Genomic DNA, 23480 nt, shown 5'->3' with positions numbered 1-23480 from the left:
TAGAACATTTAAAAGAAGGTAATATAGAAGTCTAGGCATCTACAGGGCTTATGGCCTGTCAATGGCTGGTTTAAGTGGCCACATTACACACTGTGTAACATTCACCATTCTGCCTATATTTAAACATCTATATTCCTTCAATTCTTTCATCTGTTGATGTTTGTGAAGTTAAAGAGCTGAAACCTTTATTTATGCGGGTGAGATTCGTCTAATTGAATTATTTCACCTACATACTAGGCAACGCCTGAAAATGTTATTTTTTCAATATTGACAGGCCATAAGCCCTGTAGATGCCTAGACTTCTATATTACCTTCTCTTAAATGTTCTTCATCTCTGTTGTAATATGTTATAAGCATTACTTGTTATGCTCAAGTAAGCATCTTCAAGACTGGTGAAATATAAACAAAAAACATCAAGGTTTTTTAAGTCCAATCACCTTGGCATATTTTCACCATTGAAAATTATAATAAATGCTTACAGACATACCACTTTCTAAAATTCAATTGCCGTCAAATATACATTTGTATTTGTTCACAACGTTGACGCTGTGGCTAAGGATAGAAAAAACTGTATAATAAATTAATCCCCCATTTGGATTTTATTATTCAAATGGTGTTTTTAATCAATTTATTCATTTTTGCTCAACTGTTGACGATATTTTCGGTCGGTGCATACCGACTTCTGTGAAGTAAACGAGCTACGGGCGCGCGCGCAGTCACGCTGCATTTTTACCGCTCATAACACCGCGTAAGGCACACCGGAACTGCTCGACGTCGACGCGTTCGAAACCCGCCAGAATCTCCGTGTCCCTTGTCGGCTTCAGTTCAGTTAGCTTTTTGCTCTCTCTCTCTAAGACTTTCTGGTACCCACATGATATGAATTTGTGCCCGTCATAAAAGTGAATAAATGTATGCAGAAAAGCACAGACTTTTAACCAAGTACTTGAGTTCTTATTGTTTACACAAATATTTTAATTTTAAGACCATTTTTCAATGTTCGTAAAGAACTTGTGATGGAAAAATGGAAATCGAGTTGTGGTAGAAATAAATCCGACCGTCTAGTCCTGTTTAAAATTCTCAACTCAGTCTTTGATGCGCCTGAACTACCGAGCTCGACAAAATTATATATCCCAACTGGAAACCTCAGACAAAACTGACTCTTTCATACCGATAACCATAGAACTAACTATGGTTTCCATTCCCCTGTGCCCAGAATTCTCCGGTCTGCCGACAAACATACCAGTCTTAATTGCTTTGATAACAAGTTGTCTTCTTTCAAACGATCACTGAATGTCTAAACACAAAAATTAAAAATGTGATTGTTCTCGAGCATAGGTAATTAATTGGGTGGCCTTTTTCTCACCTACTCGGCAATCAATTAATATCTAAATAACTTCCTAAGGAGAAAAGTCCAGCCGGTCATCAAACATTAGGACATACTCAAAACATTTTTTTATATTCGCGGGAATCAATTCGGAGTGAATGCTCACCGAATTCTGTCTAGCTCCGTGGCGCTGAGGAGGTCGTTGATGGGGAAATCCTTCATGAGAGGGTTGTAGTCGGAGACCAGGGCCAGCGCCTGCTTCAGGCCCGTGTCGGTGTCGAAGGACACGGTGGCGTGGAACCTCTTGCCGTACTTCAGTATCTCGAGAGTCAGCGCCACCTGGAACAAACGTATCGTACATATCGTCGGAATGCTAGCTGGCCCACCACATACCGCGCACCGCGTCCGAGGACACGAGGCTCCTCGGCGGCGCCCACATACACAGAAAAATAGGATCGTTGCCGAATGAGACGAGCTGCCCGAAAGAGCTCCCTGTAATCTGGTAGCAAGAAGATAATCCAGAAGTACAAGATTAATTGATGGATGCATCAAGAAAATAGGAAACTGGATGGCTGAAAACAGACATTGAACCCATCAAAAACTGAACAACTGTGGGTGGCTTCAGCCAGACGACAGAATGTGATCCAGGATACGGCCCTACCCGATGTAGGGAGTACCGCTTTACCCACCGTTAAACTACTGGGAGTTTTACTCAATTCTGACCTTTCTCTTGACGCTCAAATTAGTAGGACGATAAGTTCATGCTTCTACCAGCTGAGACAAATTAAAGGTTGATGCCGCCCGTCAATTAATAAATGCGTTCGTAGTGTCTAGAGTCGATTGTTGTAATGGTATCTACGCAGGTCTACCAATGAACAAAATGACTCGCCTACAATCTGTATCGAACGCCGCAGCGAGACTTATTTTCGGAATCTCTAAGTTCAGTCATTTCACTCCACTACTTCGGGAACTACACTGGCTACGTTTTCCACAGAGGGTCGAATATTGTTAATTAATATACCTCTACACTTTCTCTCTTCTCCTGGATGCGATGGAGGGCTCGCTCCAAGTTCAGCCAGAAGGAAATTTCTTGAAGAGCCGTCCCGTTGGAAGGGTCTCTGTCCAACTTGGTCACCTGCAACAGAAGACATTCTATCAAATCATATCAAAAAAACGAGCAATCGAGATCCTTCTGTATTTATTTATACATACGCCCAATGGGCATTTTTAAGGACATATTTATGCATAGAAAATTGTTATAAAGGAGAAGCGGGAGAGAGGTGTTTATAATTGAATTTGTTCAGTGATTGTTTGAAAGAAGACAACTTGTTATTTATTTATTTATTATACAATATGGACGGGCATGACATACCGATATTTAGGGGGAGTATTTTTCTGGTATTTTTATCGACAAATCCACTCCCCTACAATGACCTACCTCACCCCCCTTTAAATGGCCGCCATTTTTATTTTTACGTTACGATTACGCTAGTGCATGTACAAACATATCAATAACTGAGTACGCAAATATCGCAGAACAATAAATTTGGTGTTGTTCGCGATAGAGCCTTCGAAACAACAGACCGAGAAATAATTATTAAAAAATTGAAAAAAATAGGAATAAAAGGAAAAACTACAAAATGGTTTGAAGAGTACCTTGGCGATAGATACCAAATAACGAAGGTGAATGATGAAATTTCCGAGCCCCTCAAAATTTCATCGGGAGTACCGCAAGGATCGGTTCTCGGACCGGCTTTGTTTATTGATATTGTCGAAACATTAAAATATTCAAAAATAAGACTCTTTGCAGACGATGCCTTAATATATATATCGGGAGAAAATTATAAAACAATTATGGACAGACTAAATCATGATCTTAATAGTGTATCACTGTGGCTAAAAATTAATAAATTAAAATTAAATGTTAACAAAACTAAATATATGAATATCGGAAACAAAAGAATAGAAATTACACCATCAATTGCTTTAATACTTAACCTCAATATCAAATACATAGATGGCGCTCCAAACGCGCTAGCGAAAGCTTTCCTTGTTTCATGACATATATACAAAAACCAAAAATGTCACCGATATGGATATTCGCTAATAAGCGGAATGGGGAATGTTGTAGTATCTACATAAAAGTGGCCACTTGAACCCAACCTATGACAGGTCATAAGCCCTGTAAACGCTCGAATATCCATAATCTTGAAACAAAAATTCTACCCATCTCTGTAGTGATATAAATAAAAAAAACCATCAGTTGTAATAGAAAATGACAAACTTAATGAAGTCACTGAAATTAAATATTTAGCTGTAATGTTGGATTCAAAATTTACATTTCACCAAAACGCTAAGATGGTAATAAATAAGATTGCAAAAAAATATCAATTTTGGGAAGGATCAGAAGATTTATTGATAAGGACTCCTGCAAAACTATTTACAAAGCAATTATTGAACCACACGTTAACTACTGTAGTAGCATTTTATTTTTATCAAACAAAGAAAACATAGATAAACTAACTGTATTACAAAATAAAGCCTTTAGAATCATTTTGAAATAAAACAGATACACGAGGGTAAAGTCGATGGTAAATGAAATGAAATTATTAACATATAAACAAAGAATATTTTACAATACAATGATATTTGTTCATGAAATTATAAACTCTAATAAAAAAACAGAATTTTGGAAAAAAATTGATCGGAACCAGCGTGAACACGATCGCAATACTAGAGAAAAGAGCAAAATTAGACTTATATTTAGGAAAAAGGCAAAAAAAGCAATTAAAAAGTATTACGAAATGGAAAAAAATATTTATGAAGAAAAAAACATATCAAAATTTAAAATAATGGTCAAGACATATGTGATAAACAATTTATAACTAACTAACTAACTAACCATCACGCCATTTCCCCGGAGGGGTAGGCAGAGAGGATAGAACGCCACACCACTCTGTCCTGGCACACTTCCTTTGCTTCCTTCACATTCATACATCTTCTCATGCACGCACATCGACTATTCCGACTTTTCACATGACCACTTTCAAGAATTTGTTGTACTTGATCGTGCCACGTCTTTCTCGGCCTTCCTCGACTTCTACAACCGGACACATTCGCATCATAAATCTTTTTAGCCGTTCTTTCATCATTCATTCGCTCCACATGACCGAACCATCGCAAAAGACCTTTCTTAATTTTGTCGATAATGCTTAACTCAGCCTTGCATTCTGCTCTAATTTCGACATTGGGGCACCTATCATACATTGTTTTTCCGCACATTCGCCTGAGGGATCGCATTTCAACAGCATTCAGTCTACTTTCGTCCCTTTTTTTCCAACTCCGTGCTTCGCTTCCATACATTATTAGGGTTGGTACCAGAACGCAGACATGGAATGATGATGTTGATGCAGCTATCAAATTGGAAACACTTGTCCAGGGTTCTGGATCTATTTCACACAACAGTTTTCTTCATCCGCCTGGACGCAGATAATTCATACAGTTTTATACAGCTGTGTGAAATAGAAACTGAACCCTGGACGAGCGTTTTCACTCAAAAACACCACCCTTTTGTTTTCCGCTACTCTGGTAAAAATCCCGAATAAGGTAATTGAGCGGAAATAGGTCGGTGATAGCGCGACCCTCGCGCGGCAGGTTACCTTCTGTATCTCCTTGATCCAGCGGTTGACCCCGTTCTGCAGCTGGTTGAGGAAGCTCGAGTCCTCGGCGCGCTCGCCGAAGTCGGCCACGCGCGGCTTGCGGCCCTCGTCGGCGCAGCGCCGGATGGTGGCCGCCACGGTGTGGTGCACGGCCAGCGAGATCTCCGGGATGTCGATGTTCTGCTGCAGGTGCAGCAGCCCCATCTCCAGCTCCGCCATCTTCTTCTCCACGCTCGGGGCCATCTTGTCGCCGTCCCTGTTGACAATAATATAATCGGCTGATTCACCTCAAGGGCCCTTTACAATGAGGAATTCCACTGTTTTCTAAATGATTTATTTTCTATTAGCGCACTATTTAACTAAGCAAAAATATATATATATTTTTGTGTGTTATTTACACAGATATGATTTTTTTAGGGTACATTTATCAAATACCACGCCAAATGACTGTAATCAGTGTGTCACTTTTCAGTAGTGACGTCATGAAACGGTTGGCGTTCTTACTTTCACTGACCGTGGTAAGTTGTATTTCTCCAGCCAATAACAAAACTGACAAGAATCTATGGAATATTGCTTTGATAACTTCATTTAGTTGATCGTAATTTGCTCATTTCTATGTTATGGTTGTTTTTACGAACGTTTCGATTTAGAAACACCTAGAAAGTTGACATAATCTCTGGTTGAAATGTCAAATTATACAAATTATACTATTTTTTATCTATGGTCAAAACGTTCCTTACAAGGTGCGGGGGCTTTAGAGCGTAAACCGGAAATGCTACACGTAGATATAAGGAGTGACGTCATTATTTACGATTTCAAAATGAATACTATTTTTAACATTTTTTATTTATTTTTGCGTGCGTTTTTGAGATATTTCATCCTACTTCGAAATCCAACTAGACTTGACTTAAGAGCTGAGGAAATGTGGATGTTCAAACATGGGCGGAATGGTGAATGTTACACAGTGTGTAAAGTGGCCACTTAAACCAGCCAACGACAGGTCACAAGCCCTGTAAGTGCCTAGACTTACATATTCCCTATTCAAAAATGTTTTCCCTCTCTGTTGAAATAAATTCAAATATGAACAACTCCCAGCCAGTCTGCAAGCATTTGGACATACTCAAACATGGTTGGATACTAAATTTATTAATTTCCTTAGAATTTCTTAATTTTTAAATAATAACTTATTTTTAATAGATTTTTAGAAATGCTTAAATAATTTTAACTGACATTTGACACTTTTTTGAAAAGCGGATTCTTACACAAAATGCACCACTGTTGGTAAAAAGCGCAGAAATTGACATTTGCAAAAAAAATACTATATTTGATATTTGACTAACTAACTAACTAACCATCACGCCATTTCCCCGGAGGGGTAGGCAGAGAGGATAGAACGCCACACCACTCTGTCCTGGCACACTTCCTTTGCTTCCTTCACATTCATACATCTTCTCATGCACGCACGTCGATTATTCCGACTTTTCACATGACCACTTTCAAGAATTTGTTGTACTTGATCACGCCGTGTCTTTCTCGGCCTTCCTCGACTTCTACAACCAGACGCATTCGCATCATAAATCTTTTTAGCCGTTCTTTCATCATTCATTCGCTCCACATGACCGAACCATCGCAAAAGACCTTTCTTAATTTTGTCGATAATGCTTAACTCAGCCTTGCATTCTGCTCTAATTTCGACATTAGGGCACCTATCACACATTGTTTTTCCGCACATTCGCCCGAGGGATCGCATTTCAACAGCATTCGGTCTACTTTCGTCCCTTTTTTTCCAACTCCGTGCTTCGCTTCCATACATTAGGGTCGGCACCAGAACTCCATTATGAACTGCTAATTTAGCCTCTTGCGATAGACACTTATCTGCTACGACAGACTTTAAGGCACCATTAACTCTGTTACCGGCACTAACCCTCCTTTCAATATCCTCGTCCATATTTCCATCTCTAGTAAACATACTACCCAGATATACAAATTCTTCGACCTGTTTCAAACTATCTCCATTTACTACAATCTTACATTAAAAACGATTATTTTATGTTTTGAAATTCAACCATAAACAAGTTCAATATTTGAATATTAATAATTTTTAGTTTTGGAATTCAATCATAAACAAGTACCTTGTACTTTTTTATATTTTTTATTTGAATTTTTTGGTTTTTATACAATATACGTAATAATAAAACAGAGTATTAAAAAAATAAAGCATAATTACATAGCAATGAAATACATATTAATAGAAAATAGTCAACAAAAAATCCCACAAAGGCACGGCCTGTTCGTGGGTATACAAGAAAATATTCTTGAATTTTTGCTCCTATAATAAATAATGGACAGTTATAATATTTTTGTGTAACATAAGGAAGAGAAAATAAAATATTCTGTAAAAGATAATATGGTATTTTTTTTTATAGTAATTAAAAAAGGAAATAAAAAATACTTTAAAAAACACAAAAATGGAGAGCAAATTGGCGATGAACGAAAGTAAGTCAAAAGTGATGGTATTTGAAAGGGACAGTGAGGTTACTGACTGCATAATAAATGTAAACAACGAATGTCTCGAGCAAGTAGAAGAATTTGTGTATCTGGGAAGCATGTTTTCAAGAGATGGAAGAGTAGAAAAAGATGTTGAAAGAAGAGTGAATGCGGGCAACAAAATGAACGGAGCACTAAGCGGCGTAATTTCTAATAAAAATATGTCAATCGAAGCTAAACTGGCAGTGCACAACGGAGTTTTAGTACCGACACTTATGTATGGAAGTGAAACATGATGAAAGCCGAGTGAACGCGGTTGAAATGCGATCTCTTAGACGAATGTGTGGGGAATCAATGTATGACAGGGTTACGAATGATGAAATCAGGCGAGAGTGTAAATCTGAGACAAGCATAATTGATAAGATCAAGAAAGGGTCTCCGAGATGGTTCGGTCACGTGGAACGAATGGACGACGAGAGAATGGTAAAACAAGTATATGTGGCAAAAATGAACGGCGACGTGAGACGAGGACACCGAGGAAGACGTGGCATGATCAGATAAACCAAAATCTTAAGTCTGGTCATGTCAAAAGCAGACAGAACCGAAGGGCATGTATGACAAGATGTATGAATGTGGAAGAGGCTAGGATTGTATGCCAGGATAGACGTGTGTGGCGGTCCATTCTCTCTGCCTACCCCGACGGAGAAATGGCGTGATGGTGGTAGTAGTAGTAGTAGCAAAAATATTCCTTATTATTAAAGGGCAACAAAATAAATCATAGAAAAAAAGAGTCAATATCTTTAGTTTGAATCCAGGAGAGTGCGTGTTTTTTAAAAGAAGGAAAATTTTGAAAGTTTGGAATCAATGAAATATTATCAGTAAAAAAAGATAAAAAATTTTTGGGCCTATAAAATATGCATGTCTCTGTGCGAACTTATAAATGAAAAGTCTTTTTCCTTTTTTAAAAAAAAAAAAATTAAATGTCAAGCTCACGTCAAAACACGGCTGGCGGTTAAAGAATGACTAAATTCACGTTGGGCGTGAATTGAGTGAAAACGCTGAGACTTTTCTTCATTAACACGTATGTGCGTGATTTCTCCGTGGATTTAAGGCACTGGAATAGTGATTTTTGCATGATTTAGCCTCTAAGATAAAACTAAAAACTAACTAAAAAAAAAGCACCCTGACTTCGGTGCCGAGCGAGCAAGACTCGATCCACCGAACCAAACTCTTTCGGGGAATATTGATGAGCCGGAAGAAGTCGAGATTACCTGTCCGCCCTGCCGCTCTCCTTGACGTAGCTCTTGAAGTAGGGCGCCATGGCCTTGCTGACGAGCGCGTGCAGCGTCTCGTAGGGCGAGCCCTCCCCGAAGGTCAGCAGGCGCAGCTGCGCGTGCACGGGCTTGTCCGCCTCCAGCGCCGGCCCGCGCTTGACGCACGCGAGCGCCGACATGCGCGCGCTCACGAACTGCACCTCGTTGGAGATGTGGTACACGGGCGCGCCCGACTCCTCGTCCGGCTCGTCCTCTGCCGAAAATGGGGGCATGCATATTATTAAAGAATAAGCGGCGTGATGACAATTTCTCACTATGGCTGTTCATCGTATTCGCGATCGCAATGCAACATCCTTGAACACCTAATATTAAATGTCCAAATATTTACGTTTCGCGACGTACAATCCTGCTGCGCAATCTTATATTTGAATTTCACCGGTGTAAATATGGAAAATATTCCAAAATTGCTGTATTTATTTATTTAATATTTATCACGTTATTTATTCAAATTCAAATTATTTATTCACAACGTAACATAACAAATAACAATGGATTAAGACAAAAAAAAAAAAGCAAAATAATGTCATTTCATAAAACAAAACAACCAATTTCCTTCGAGTACCTATTAGAAAACTCCAAAATTGATGTAGTCAAGTCCATTTTTTCCGAGATTTAGGAGTTGTTTTGGACTATAAACTGACATACAACGAGCATATAGATAATACAGTCAATAAATCACTGAAATTACTCGGCTTCATTAACAGAATATCCTCTGATTTTACTCATGTCCGTACAATCAAAACTCTTTATTGCTCAACTGTTCGCCCTCTTCTTGAATATGCCTCATAGAATAGTGGTCTGGTCTCCGTTTGATGTCAATCGTATTGCATCAGTCCAACATCGCTCGCTTCGAAAATAGCGTGGATGCTCGGACTAGAGAGAGATAATCATTCTTATGCTGAAATAGAGTCAATGTTAAATATTTCTAGTCTACAAAAACGTAGAACTAATATTGACTCCATATATATGTTCGGCATACTAAATGGTATAATCGATGTTCCATCATTACTGGCACAATTCAAATTCAATATTCCGACTCGTAGATTGAGAAACAATGAAATACTGTTCATCGATCAGCATAGAACAAACTATGGTCTAAATTCTCCAATGACCCGCCTTTGTCGTATTGTTAACTCGAGACAAGATCATCTGGACTTGTTTGGTTTAAGTTTACGAGGATTTAAACGAGCACTAAATAAATAGTCCAGATCTTGTCTCGATGTCCCTTATGTTTGTCAATGCTTCTTTTCTTTATTTTTTTAATGTTTTAAACTATTCTTTTATTGTAATATTTAAACCTTATAAATTGTATACATGGACAATGTCCGTTAATAAATAAATAAATAAATAAGACGTTAAATTGGATGTTTATATCAAACCAAGAACCCTTGAGCAATGGTTCGACATTTTTAAGGTATAATACTCTCTAATAGCAAGAGTATTTGCCTCTTGAACATAGTTTCACTAATGTGAAAGGTGTCGATCTCCAAAGTGATAATGTTCAGCTGCTTGACTGCTCTTCCCGAGGCAGGTTGGTTCTGGAAACCGGGGGTAAAACAGTCTGCGCTGACGCTGTCGGAGATAGCCATCAGGAACATCAAAATTGATACTCTCTAAAATGGCCGAGTTATCGATGAAACCCCTTAACAGTCTGAAAAAATGGGTCAGTGTAGACCCATCCCTTCAAAGTTGCAAACCATCGGTCCCAAGCATACCCGCGAGGAACCCAGTGGGATAGAGCCACGGATAACTACCATACTCCCTCATGTAGAGATACCCTCTCCAACATGAGGGAGTATCTCGCTTCGTGCGGACTCCATATCGCCGAAGCACTCTCAAGCCTCGAGCGAACCAACGAGTTGTACGAAATTCTGCAAGGTCACATGTTCTTTCGATGCGAGCATGAAAAGCCAATCCGCTTTCAGCCAGCGATCGGCGAGCCAAATGTCAAGAGAAGCAGTCGCCATAGCAAATGTAATTTAATTTTCACTTTTTTGTATTGGATACTCCTTACTATTTTGCAAATGCAATATATTGTATTATTGTTTATAGTAAACGCCGATTTTTCACCAGTGAACTGTGTTTATTTACGAGGAAAACGAAAAACACACCGACACGAGCGTTGACTTAGAGATCACACACGCGTTGACTTATGACTGCGATAACTTAAGCATGTTGTGATCGCTCAAATGCTTAGCATGTTTTTAAGAACGTTGATAGTTATTTGTGATTGAGCCACAGGCAGGAGAATTTGTGTATCTGGGAAGTATGTCAACATATACATCGATAACTGTATGAAAGAACTGAAAGATTTAAAAATGGTAGCAAAATTGAGTGGCATAATTTTAACTGTCTTCTGTATGCTGATGATGCCGTGCTTCTTGCTGGCAGCAAAGGAGACCAGCAATTCTTGGTAACAAAAGTCTACGATGTATGCCAATGAATGTTGATAAATCCAAATGGATGAAAATATAACTAAATGTGAGATCAGCGTGAACGGAGATATTCTGAATCAGGTAGGAGAATTTGTGTATCTGGGAAGTATGTTTACAAGGGATGGAAAGGAGGGTTAATGCCGGGAACAGGGTGAACGGTGCACTGAAATCTACCTTGGCAAACAAATGTTTGTCGCGGGAGGCAAAACTAGCCGTTCACAATGGAGTTCTGGTGGTATGGAAAATAATTATGAAAGTAGATTAAATGCTGTCGAGATGCGATCCCTCGGGCGAATGTGTGGTATAACGATGTGCGATGGTTGCACAAATGTCGAGATCCATGAACTGTGTGAGGCTGAGACACGCATCATCGACAGAATCAAGAAAGGGGCGCTGCGTCGGCGTTCGGACACGTGGAGCGAATGGACAGCGATGGATACGAATGATTTTTCGTGTGCCAATAAGAATAACTCCCTAGGGAGGAAATCCAGCCAGTCTGCAAGCATTTGGACATACTCGTAGGTTTATTTTAGTTTTAAATCTGATTTTATATAATTATGTTGATTTAAGTGTCATGCATTGTATTAAAAAAATAAATGAACACGCCAGATACAAATGATTTTTCGTGTGTCAATTTAAATCATTCCTTAGACGTTACTACAAAGTTATGTCATCACTTTTGCTGACACATGTCATTCTAATCAAGTTATATTTTAAGGACTATGTGGCTTTTGCCTGAACGCGAAGATTAAATATTAAACTGTGGCAATTATCATGTGACATTATCTCTCCAAACAGCGTCCGCGACGTGTAGGTAGGACGCGAGGTCGGCCGGGCGCGCTCACCTTTGGAGGACGACCGCTGGATGTACAGGCAGCTGACGGCGGGGTCCGCCAGGAACTTGCGCACGCACTCCTGGTTGGCCTTGTCCTCCAGCGCGGCGTCCAGCGCGGGCGGCACGCGGTCGTCCTCGGGCAGCAGCACCGTGGCGGCGCGCCGCAGGTAGGCGGCGAAGTCGCTGAACTCCACCACGGCGGGCGGCTCGCCCTCGGGCGCCGCCTCCGTGCCGTCCAGGGAGTCGCCCATGGTCGCGAAGTCAAAATAAACAAATAAATATACCGGATCTGGGATTTGCGCAAATTTTACAAAGTAGCGGAATCGCGCGGACGTCAATTTCGGGTTTGTCGAATCGAACTGATGAATGACGGATGACGTATGCGCGGTGTTGCAAGTTGTAAATTTGGGATTTTTTCATATAGTGTTTCCGCTAAAGCTGCGTTCACGAACCGCGATCGTTTCTTACATTCGACAATGTTTGAGTATGTCCAGATGCTTGCAGACTGGCTGGCTTTCCTCCCTAGGGAGTTATTCATATTTGAATTTATTTCAACAGAGGGAAAACATTGTTGAAAAATTTTAATATGAATAACCCCTCGAGAGGAAATTCAGCCAGTCTTCAAGCGTTTGGACATACTCAAACATTGTTGAAAAACTACCTGGTAAAAGAAGAAGTATTAAAATTGGAAAATTGTTTTCAGGCGTTGCCTAGTAGGTGATTTGGTTCAGCGCCGGATGAATCTCACCCGCATAATAAAGGTTTCAGTTCCTTTTTTTATTTTTTCAAAAATATATTTTTTAATTTTTTTGTTTTTTTACAATAAAAAACAGAGTATTAAAATAAATAAAGCATAGTTACATAGCAATGAAATACATATTAATTGAAAAATAGTAAACAAAAAAATCCACAAAGGCATGGCCTGTTCGTGGGTATACAAGAAAAAGTTAATGAATTTTTGCTCCTATAATAAATAATGGACAGTTATAATATTTTTGTGTAACATAAGAAAGAAAAAATATAATATTCTTTAAAAGATAATATGGTATTTTTTTTATAGTATTTAAAAAAGGAAATAAACAATATTTAAAAAAACACAAAAATATTCCTTATTATTAAAGGGCAACAAAATAAATCATAGAAAAAAAGAGTTCATATCTTTAGTTTGAGTCCAGGATAGTGCGTGTTTTTTAAAAGAGTTGAGGAAATGTGGATGTTTAAACATGGGCGGAATGGTGAATGTTACACAGTGTGTAAAGTGGCCACTTAAATCAGCCGATGACAGGTCGTACGCCCTGTAAATGCCTAGACTTCCATATTCCCTTTTCAACAATGTTTTTTTTCTGTTGAAATAAATATGTTTCGCAAAAAAAAATCATTCTCATTTTTAGGTAATAAATATAATCAAATATAAATAAAATATTCTCAACGAGTTTTGCAAGCAAAGTATTCCAACTGAAGCCAAGCGTAACAGAAAAATCTTGGTTTTCCAAAGTGATTCTGAACAAGTATTTTGTTATTTTTAAAACTTTTGATTTGTAGTGCACCGAAAAAACAAAAACATGTACCTTCTATGAAATTTGTTCAAATATTTTTTAAATCGGTCCATGGGGGATTTGAATCTCCCCTTCGGTCCGGCTAGGTTAATATTAACAAATTACAACAGGGATGAATTATACCTTAAAGAAGGGAATATGGAAGTCTAGGCATTTACAGGGCTTATGACCTGTCAATGGCTGTTTTTAGTGGCCGCTTTACACACTGTGTAACATTAACCATTTTTCCTGTGTTTGAACATCCATATTTCTTCAATTTTTCCATTTGAAGATTTTAGAGAAGTTGAAAAACTGAAATTTTTATTTTTGCGAACAGATTCCTCTGACAGGTCATAAGTTTTGCAAATACCGAGACTTCCATATTCCCTTCTTTAAGGTATTCTGCATCCTTGTGTAATTTTGTGTAAAAGATACGCATGCTTTTAGTTCATTGTATTGTTTTGTTTTTCTAATGTTTTTCTTTGTAAAGAAGCCGGTTTCGTGGTTTGGTTGGTTTCATTATTTTTCTTTTTATGAGTTTCTGTTCATGTTTACCTTCTTAAATAAAAATAAATACAAGAAAATGACTCCCGAGGGCGAGGGGGTGAAATCAAAACCACTTCTACAAAGGCCCGGGTACTAAAATCAAGATGGCGGCAAAATACCAATCTTCGCCGCCATCTCGGTTTTTAAATGTGCAATAAACAACTGTCAAAAATGACAAATTGATAAGCATAATTTGTGAAATTGATGCTCCGTACTGAAATAGGTTATGTATTGCAATATTGTCAATTCTTTATGGAATTCTATTGTAATTAACATATTACAATCTGAGTGTTCCATCTTTCGGAAAAGAAAAAACACTTACTTTTGACAAATTATCGTAATTTCCTCTGCATTTGGGGACACAACATTTAAACACCATTGTATCTTACGTTTTAAAAGGTTTTTGGGGAGTTTTGAGTACTGTAAATACTATAAAAAACTGTAAATTGTATTCGAGCGTCATCCGCTGTCTGATGAAAACTGATACAATGATGTACTGCGTTTACACCGTAAATGTACACAGATTTACGGTCATAGATCGCCTATGCATCGTCGCCATATTTGATTTTTCTATGCGAGTACCATGGCATTTGTAGAGGGGGTTTTGGTGAAATCCAGTCTGTTGTCTACTAACATTTGGACAAACTCAAATATTGTAAGAGATCAGAATGATCTCTTTTAACTTCGGAACGATGCTTAGTATTGATCGAAAATCGTTTGAATTCTGACATTTGACACTGACAGATAAATTAAAATATATTTTATTATTATTGTGGGCTAGGATAACGCAATTTCACAATTGTAACATTCACGCGTGCTTTAAAATAGTTGAAAAGGCGTAAAAAATTCAAAATTGTCGAAATGCGCCGGTAAATTGTGTTGATTCAATTATTTCGGCGCATCTTCGCGTTTCAAAATGTCGTCGGAGGACGAGGCTCCGACGCCGACGGCCCCCGCGGACAAGCCGATAGCCGACGAGAGGCCGGTTCCCGAGCTGGAGCGCGAGCCCGGCCGCGGGGCGGAGGCCCCCTGCGCCTCCTCGCAGATGACGGCCTCGTACAGCGAGATCTGCGGCCGCGGCGAGGGCGAAGTCGGGCTGGAGATCGAGGCGACGTACCCCCGCAGGCCGAAGCCCCTGGACCTGGGGGGCATGGTGGAAAGAGACGGAGACATGACGCACTTTGTCGCCGACGATCTTGAATACAGGTACTTATTATTACTAATATTACGTACTTTAAACTATTCTGAAAGGTGATAACTTCTGACGATTTTCGTCTTCTTTGGAGAAGTCTTCGTCTCCGCTTGGGCGGATATATCTAATATATCTACTTACGCACCCATACACACGCACCCTCTCCCTCATTCATTCCCACACGCACATGTATCCTCTCCCTCATTCATTCACGCATACACACATTCACATACACATGAATACAAACGTCACACAAATACAATTACTAAAGTTCTTTTCTTATATATTATGTGTCATTATATTTACAGTGGATTTTTTTAATTGGCTTTAGTATTGTTAAGATTTTTCTAATTATTTTTTTTATGTAATAGCTGTAAAAATCCCAAATAAAATAAAATAAAATAAAAATATATCTGAATGGGGAAGGCGAAATAAAACTTAGGTTTGATGTTTCCAAGTGTTCGGTCACGTCCTTCACTAGGGCCCAAAAACTATATTTTTTTGCTACAAAATGAATGACCAGCATCTGATACGACCATCGAATGTTAAGGATCTGGGCGTTAGATTTGTGAGCACCCAGACATTTCAAGAACACATAGAGACAATCAGTGCTAATGCATTGAAGATGTTAGGATTTGTTCTGCGTACTGCCAGAATTTTCGAAAATACCCGCGTACCGAGAACTCTTTACAACTCCTCGGTGTGAAGTAGACTCGAGGGTGGCTCGATGATTTGTGGGCCACATGAACTGAAGTACTCTCTTATGATAGAGAAAATCCAAAAGAAGTTTCTGAGATACCTCTACATGAGAGTGGGGGTATTATCCTCGTCTCTGCCCTACCGAGTTTCTCCAGGGTATGCTCGGCTACAGCAATTTAGAGGCTAGAAGGAATGTGTATTTAACTACACATTTTTATCCATTGCTGCGCGGTATGGTCGATAATCCTGAGATTATGACGAGCATTGGTTTGTATGTTACCTAAGACAGCGTCAGCGTAGATTGTTTCATATTCCGATAACCAGGAGCACCCTGCCGTTGGAAGGGCTACCGCTACGCTGAACAGCATCGCTCTGGATGTTGATCTGTCCCATGTATCCGAAGGGGTTTTCCGGAGCAGGATTCTCCTACTACTTTGACATGAGTCTTTCATGATTTTTTTATTTTTTATAATATGTACGGGTCATAGCGGCCTGAAATTTGGACACGTTATTTTAGATGCGATTTCAAGGTTAACGTTGCTATTTTCGAGCAAAATTTGAATCGACCTCTCCTCGATAAAGACTCAAACTTTATATGGATGCCTAGTGCGGCCCCGACATACATAGTGATTTTATTGTTAAATTAATTTAATTGAAGCTTTTAAATTTGTAATTTAATTAAAATAATTTATTTTGTTGTCACATGCTACGGATTTATTCAAATGATTTAGAGAACAAGTGGGTTTTTAGTTTTTTCCGAAACATCACTTCACTCTCACAGCCTCGCGCCTCTGCTGGGAGAGCATTCCACGCCGTAGGGCCTGCGACCGCAAATGCGCGTTCACTAAATTTAGTGCGCTGTTTGCGTAGAGGTATAATAACTTTTCCTCTCGCCGTAGACGTAGCTGATCTAAGCGTGAGACGCCTGTCAGCTAGTTCATCTGGAATGCAGAGTTCCCTTAGATATTCCGGAGCAGAGTTGCGCAGTGACTTATACATAAGCCGACAGAGTTTGTATTCCACCCTCTGTGGAAAACGCAGCCAGTGTAGTTCCCGAAGTAGTGGAGTGATATGACTGAACTTTGAGATTCCGAAAATAAGTCTCGCTGCGGCATTCAATACAGATTGTAGGCGAGTCACTTTGTTCATTGGTAGACCTGCGTAGATACCATTACAATAATCGACTCTAGACACTACAAACGCATTTATTAATTGACGGGCGGCATCAACTGGCAAATTTTTGCGTATGCATTTAATTTGTCTCAGCTGGTAGAAGCATGAACTTATCGTTCTACTAATTTGAGCGTCAAGAGATAGGTCAGAATTGAGTAAAACTCCCAGTAGTTTAACGGTGGTAAAGCGGTACTCCCTACATTGGGTAGGGCCGTATCCTGGATCAAATTCTGTCGTCTGGCTGAAGCCACCCACAGTTGTTCAGTTTTTGATGGGTTCAATGTTAGTCTGTTTTCAGCCATCCAGTTTCCTATTTTCTTGATGCATCCATCAATTAAATTGACAAGCACACTTCTCTCACCTGGTTTGCAATATAAATAAATGTGCGTATCATCTGCATAGCAGTGAGATGCCTAGTGCGGCCCGACATATTGCCGGGAGTCAACTGTCACTCCGCTTTCCATAATGTTCTACCCCAACTCGACTATTTTTGTAATATATATATATTTGTATGAATAAAAACATTTATTTTATCTCCAGAATCAAACTGTCGAGCCCTGTCGGAAGAAGAGACGCCCCGTCTTCCTCTCTCTACCGGCAGCTGCTGGCTCCGCAGCTGGGTCAAGTGGACATCACAGGTACAGATACACACGGGCGAACTAATTCAAACAAACAAACAAACAAACCATCTCGCCGTTAGGCAGAAAGGATAGAGCGCCACATCACTCTATCTTTAAAAAAAAATATATACATACTTAATAACAGGGAATCTATATAAAACCAATTAATGTAAAATGAAAACGGAGTGTTCTCTGTTTATGATAGTCTCCATCTAACATGGCACAGCCTGTTCTAAGATGGAGATTCTCTGTCTTTAGAGCGCAAGTAGTCCTATACTAATAAAACAATAACATAAAAAGAAAAACTAAAACTACTTAATTATAAATGCCTAGCTAATCAAATGTAAGAAATTAAAAATCATTATTACACAAATATAAAGTATATATATGGGCCAAGAAAACATGTTACTTAAACATAAATAATATAGTATAATATATAATAAAATAGATACTTTGCATACAGACCTCGCTTCCTCTACATTCGTACGTCTTCTCATGAACGCACGCCAATTATTCCGACCTTCGACATGTCCATCTTCAAGTTTTCAATGGACTTGATCGCGCCATGTCTTTCGCGGTCTTCCTCGTTTCCACGACTGATTTAAGCTGTGAGCAACTCGATAAACTTGAACGACTTCAGAATACGTGCATTTGGTACATTTTTGGTCTTAGGAAATATGACCACATTTCTGATTATCGTAGGCAACTGAAATGGCTCAAAATTAGACAGCGGAGAGACCATCACTCCCTCTCACTTCTCTTCAATGTTCTTCATAGTCCTAACGCTCCTATATACCTGCGTGAAAAAATTTAACGCTTATCAGTTCATGGTTTACCTCTTCGTTCTAATTATCGAGGCACTCTCTTAATACCCATCCACAATTCCTCTTTCTTCTCTAACTCATATAGTGTCCATGCGGCTCGGCTGTGGAATCATCTCCCATCCACCATCAAAGATGTTACTACATTATCTCTGTTTAAATCACGTCTGAAGAAACATCTCCTTTCTCTTCCTTAATCTCTCCTTTCCTTTTTCCTCTTTTTTTCTTTTTCCCATTGAGTAATAGTTTTGATTTAAGGTAATTTATAAACAAATACGTTTATTTCTATTTTTATATATTTTTAACTTTTTAATCTTTTTTTCTTCTATTGAATATGTTCTGTAACTTGAATTATAAAAATAAAACTTTTATTTCATCGGTTGGTTGGAAGAAATTGCCATTTGGCAATAAGCCCGCCAATGTACAAACAATATTATGTACAAAAAGTTAAATAAAATAGATGCCTAGACTTCTATATAACCCTTCTCTGAAATGTTCATCTCTGTTGAAATACTAGAAACTCAAATGTTATTCAACTTTCAATCTTGTCCCACGTCTAGTTCTGAACGACCTGGAGTACGAGGCGCGGCGCGTGGCGGCCGCCGTGGACAGCCTCACGGAGCAGCTGGCCGGCGTGCTGCACTCGGTGTCGGCGCTCACGGCGGCCGGCGTGGCGCAGTACGGCGCGGCCGTGACGCGCACGTGCGACGCGCTCGACCGCAACATCCGCGCCATGTACACGGTGCTGGCGCGCGGCGAGGAGGTATCCAGCTTAACTTCATTGTAGCCGTTCTTTCGCTGTCCATTCGCTCCGCATGTCCGAATTGCAGCGCCCCTCGATTCTGTCGATGATGCGTGTCTCGGCCTTGCGCAGTTCACGGATCTCGACATCTGTGCGCCTATCATACATCGTTTTACCACATATTCGCCAGAGGGATCGCATTTCGACCGCGTTTAACCTAGAGTCCTTAAAATAAAGCTTGATTAGAATGACAGCTGTCAAAGTAATGTCATTGGTGATGGGAAATTACTGATCACTGATCAAATCTATCTTATCAGTCATGCAATTCTGTTTCCGAAATTGATATAAAAACGCAAAAACAAGCCTATTATAGTGTGCTTAAGACTATTATTCACCAAAAAATAAGACATTTATACTTTTTTCATGAACAACATCAAATGAATTATTTTTTTATTCGATCAATTTGTCCCATCTCTAACGTTTTTGCAAAATGATGTAACCTTGTAAGAACGTCGTTAATAATTAGGTTTATTTAAGTTTTAAAGCTGATTTTATATATTTATGTGTCAAACATTGTATAAAAAAAAAATGAACATGAAAGATGATTTTTTGTGAGTCAATATAAATCACTCCTTAGACGTTACTACAAAGTTATGTCGTCACTTTTTCTGACAAATGTCATTCTAATCAAGCTATATTTTAAGGACTATACTTACATAATTATTTTTCCAATTACATACTTACTCCCATACTCTCCTTACCACCAGAACTCCATTGTGAACTGCTGGTTTTGCCTCACGCGACAAACATTTGTTTGCCAAGGTAGATTTCAGTGCACCGTTCACCCTGTTCACGGCACTCACCCTCCTCTCCACCCCCAGTACATACTTCCCAGATACACAAATTCTCCCACCTGATTCAGAAGATCTCCGTTCACGCTGATCTCACATTTAGTTATATTTTCATCACTTTGGATCTATCAACGTTCATTAGCAAATGGCTTCCCTCGCATACAGCGTAGAATTTTGTTACCAAGAGTTGCGGGTCTCCTTTGCTGCCAGCAAGAAGCACAGCATCATCAGCATACAGAAGACAGTTAAGCCACTCATTTTTGCTTCCATGCCCGATCGACTCCTTTAGGAATGTTAAACCACGATGCGAATGACCCATTCACCTTCACACATGCTGTGCTGTCCTTGTACAGAGACGCAATAGCCCTTGTCAGGTTACCATTCACTCCATACTCCGATAAAACCTTCCACGATTTCTCTCGGTCAACTCTATCAAATGCCTTTTGCAGATCGACAAATCATATTTCGCAGAGCAAATATTTGATCTATACATCCTCTTCCATTACAATAAACTACATGTCCTACTAGTACTATCACGCCCCTCTAGGGGTAGGCAGAGAGAATGGACCGCCAAACATGTCTATCTTGGCATAAATTCCTAGCCTTTTCCACATTCATACATGCCCTTCGGTTCTGTCCGCTTTTGACATGACCAGACTTAAGATTTTGGTTTATCTGATCGTGCCACGTCTTCCTCGGTCGTCCTCGTCTAACGTTGCTGTCCATTTTCGCCATATATACTTGTTTCACCATTCTTTCGTCGTCCATTCGTTCTACGTGACCGAACCCTTTTTTAATCTTATCAATTATACTTAACTCAGATTTACACTCACGCCTGATTTCATCATTCGTAACCCTGCCATACATTGATTTCCCACACATTCATCTAAGAGATTGCTTTTCAACCGCGTTCACTAGGCTTTCATCCTTCCTCTGCCAGTTCCATGTTTCACTTCCATACACAAGTGTCGGGACTAAAACTCCATTGCACACTGCCAATTTTACTTCGATTGACATATTTTCATTAGCTTAGTGCTCTGTTCATTTTGTTGCCCGCATTCACTCTCCTTTCAACATCTTTTTCTACTCTTCCATCTCTTGAAAACACGCTTCCCAGATACACAAATTCTTCTACTTGCTCGAGACATTAGTTCTTTAAATTTATGATGCAGTCAGTAACCTCACTGCCCCTTTCAAATACCATAACTTTTGACTTACTTTCGTTCATCGCCAGTTCGCTCTCCAGGCATACATCATACATTCTAGAGACTATTTGCTGCAAATCAGCCTTGCTGCTTGCTAACAGAGCTGCATCATCAGCATGTATGTAAATAAATAAACGACTAAATAATAATGTATAAATATATTTTCAGGTTTCCAGAGCGATGGCGCCCGCCACGGCTCACGCGGCCCGCCTCGCGAACATACGCCGGCTGCTCCTCATACTAGAGTCGGCTTTGTGAACGCGATGTTACCACATTTATGTAAATAATCGCCTGCTTTTTACTAATAAATATATTTATCCTATTTGCAAAGCTTCTTATTTAAATTTTATATTTGAAATAGCGAGACGTAGCGGCCTGAAATTCGGACACGTCATTTAAGACGTGATTTCAAGGTCAGCGTTGCTATGTTCGAGTAAAATTTTAATCGACCTCTGCTCGATAAAGACTCAAACTTTATACGGATGCCCAGTGCGGCCACGACACATTGCCCGTAATCAACTGTCGTTATCAACAGTAAACATACTTTAATTCGCAAATTCATTGTCTAAATTGAGAAAAAATAGTATCTGAAGTAAATATGTCGATATAAGGAAAGTTTTGAAGCAACAAAATACACGTGTCGGGACAATAAATGCCAAAAGTCAATGTAAATCATGGGAAAATATTGGGAATCAATTCCCTGTGAAAACTGACTCCTTTAACAGCTTTGACGCTCCTACTGCTGCAAGCAAACATCCTGCAATTCGCCATGGTGGATTTTTATTTATTACAACGTAAATATCCAAGTTATTTACAAACAAAGCCAAGCACAGCGACAAAAGCATCCGATCGAACGGTTATGTTTATGTTGTCAAATGAAACAAAATGGCCACCAATTGGTTGCTAACCAACGAACCAACATCGCTTGCGTTCTATGAAACATAGTGACAGGGCTTCTCTCTAGGTTGCGCATAAAACTTAAATTAATATAACCATGAAATAAAACACAGTAGGGAAATTAATCAACAATTTTTAATAAACAGATAATATCACAAATTTAAATAATTAAAAGTATACCAGTAGCTCAATCACAAATAACTGTCGACGTGCTTAAAAACATGCCAGCATTTGAGCGATCACAATGAACAACAATGAACATGCTTAAGTTTTTTTTTTACATTTTTTTTTTTGCACCACGACAGGCCAGGAGGCCTAATTACATCACAGAGCACCCAGGCTTGAGAAAAATCACATTTTTAATTTTCGTGTTCTCGCCGGGAATCGAACCCGGAACCTTCCGCGCGCGAGTCTAGCGTCTTGACCACTACACCACGGCGGCCGCCGATTGCAGTCATAAGTCAACGCGTGTGTAATCTCTAAGTCAACGCTCGTGTCGGTTTGTTTTTTGTTTTCCTCGTTGCAGCAGTACAATGTAATTGCTCCAAAAATAATTAATGAATATTTTTGGAGCAATTACATTGTACTGCTTTTTGCCAAAGGCGGTTGATACAAATGGGACAAACGAGTGTTTATATTTTGTTGGGTTCTTTTGACCTCACTTAATGTATCTGTGATTGAGCTACAGGGGGTACCCAAAAGAAACCGATCTGATATTTTTTTAAATTATTTAATTAATCATTTCGTAAAAAACCTTTTAAGTACTCTCCTTTGGAGCTAATGCAATCGAATTTAAATTAATTTTCAGTGTTGCTCGACAGTCCCTTTGTTGTTTTTTTTAACATCGGCAAAATGTTGTCATTTCAATTCTTTTTTCGTTCAGAGAAAATAAATAAAATTTGCAGGGGGCTGGTTCGGCTGAAAGAACTTTTTTGGTTAAAAATTGACGCACAGAGAGGGCGGGCTTCGCTGCACTTTTTTGATTATTATTACGGATAACTTATATAGTGCCATTTTCGTAATATAATACCTCAAGGACGCTTTACATAGTGATTCTATCGTTAAATAAATTTAATTGAAGCTTTTAAATTTGTAATTGAATTAAAACAATTAATTTTTTGTCAC

General features: G+C 39.1%; 2 protein-coding genes across 2 annotated transcripts; one reads left to right on the top strand and one right to left on the bottom strand.

Annotated features, from left to right (window-relative positions):
* Nucleotides 1-1490: 1490 nt before the first annotated feature.
* Nucleotides 1491-12447, bottom strand: LOC148271591 (dynein heavy chain, cytoplasmic-like; the record flags this gene model as incomplete). The annotated part of the gene is made up of 5 exons (XM_088241196.1): nucleotides 12085-12447; nucleotides 8742-8997; nucleotides 4984-5239; nucleotides 2346-2459; nucleotides 1491-1663 (listed from the first exon to the last, which is right to left on the bottom strand). Coding segments are annotated over exons 1-5 (1040 nt in total), but the record flags the coding sequence as incomplete, so codon positions are not given.
* Nucleotides 12448-14853: 2406 nt separating this feature from the next.
* Nucleotides 14854-21780, top strand: BORCS6 (BLOC-1 related complex subunit 6). Its single transcript, XM_088241199.1, has 4 exons — nucleotides 14854-15361; nucleotides 17760-17857; nucleotides 19221-19423; nucleotides 21627-21780. Exons 1-4 carry the CDS (start codon nucleotides 15072-15074, stop codon nucleotides 21714-21716), a joined length of 681 nt encoding a protein of 226 aa, XP_088097325.1. The 5' UTR covers nucleotides 14854-15071; the 3' UTR covers nucleotides 21717-21780.
* Nucleotides 21781-23480: the final 1700 nt, after the last annotated feature.

This window comes from Micrasema longulum, unplaced genomic scaffold, assembly GCF_059751315.1.
Source record: "Micrasema longulum isolate JH-2025_06_02 unplaced genomic scaffold, ASM5975131v1 h1tg002779l, whole genome shotgun sequence".
NCBI lineage: Eukaryota > Metazoa > Arthropoda > Insecta > Trichoptera > Brachycentridae > Micrasema > Micrasema longulum.
Note: the sequence above shows the minus strand (reverse complement) of the source record. Positions and strands in the feature narration are given on the sequence as shown.

What these genes read in the sequence shown, in the direction of transcription:
- BORCS6 (XM_088241199.1), top strand. Translation starts at nt 15,072, where the DNA reads ATGTCGTCGGAGGACGAGGCTCCGACGCCGACGGCCCCCGCGGACAAG. An exon ending in GCCGACGATCTTGAATACAG is followed by an intron (nt 15,362 to 17,759) that starts GTACTTATTATT and finishes TTTTATCTCCAG; the next exon opens with AATCAAACTGTCGAGCCCTG. An exon ending in TGCTGGCGCGCGGCGAGGAG is followed by an intron (nt 19,424 to 21,626) that starts GTATCCAGCTTA and finishes ATATATTTTCAG; the next exon opens with GTTTCCAGAGCGATGGCGCC.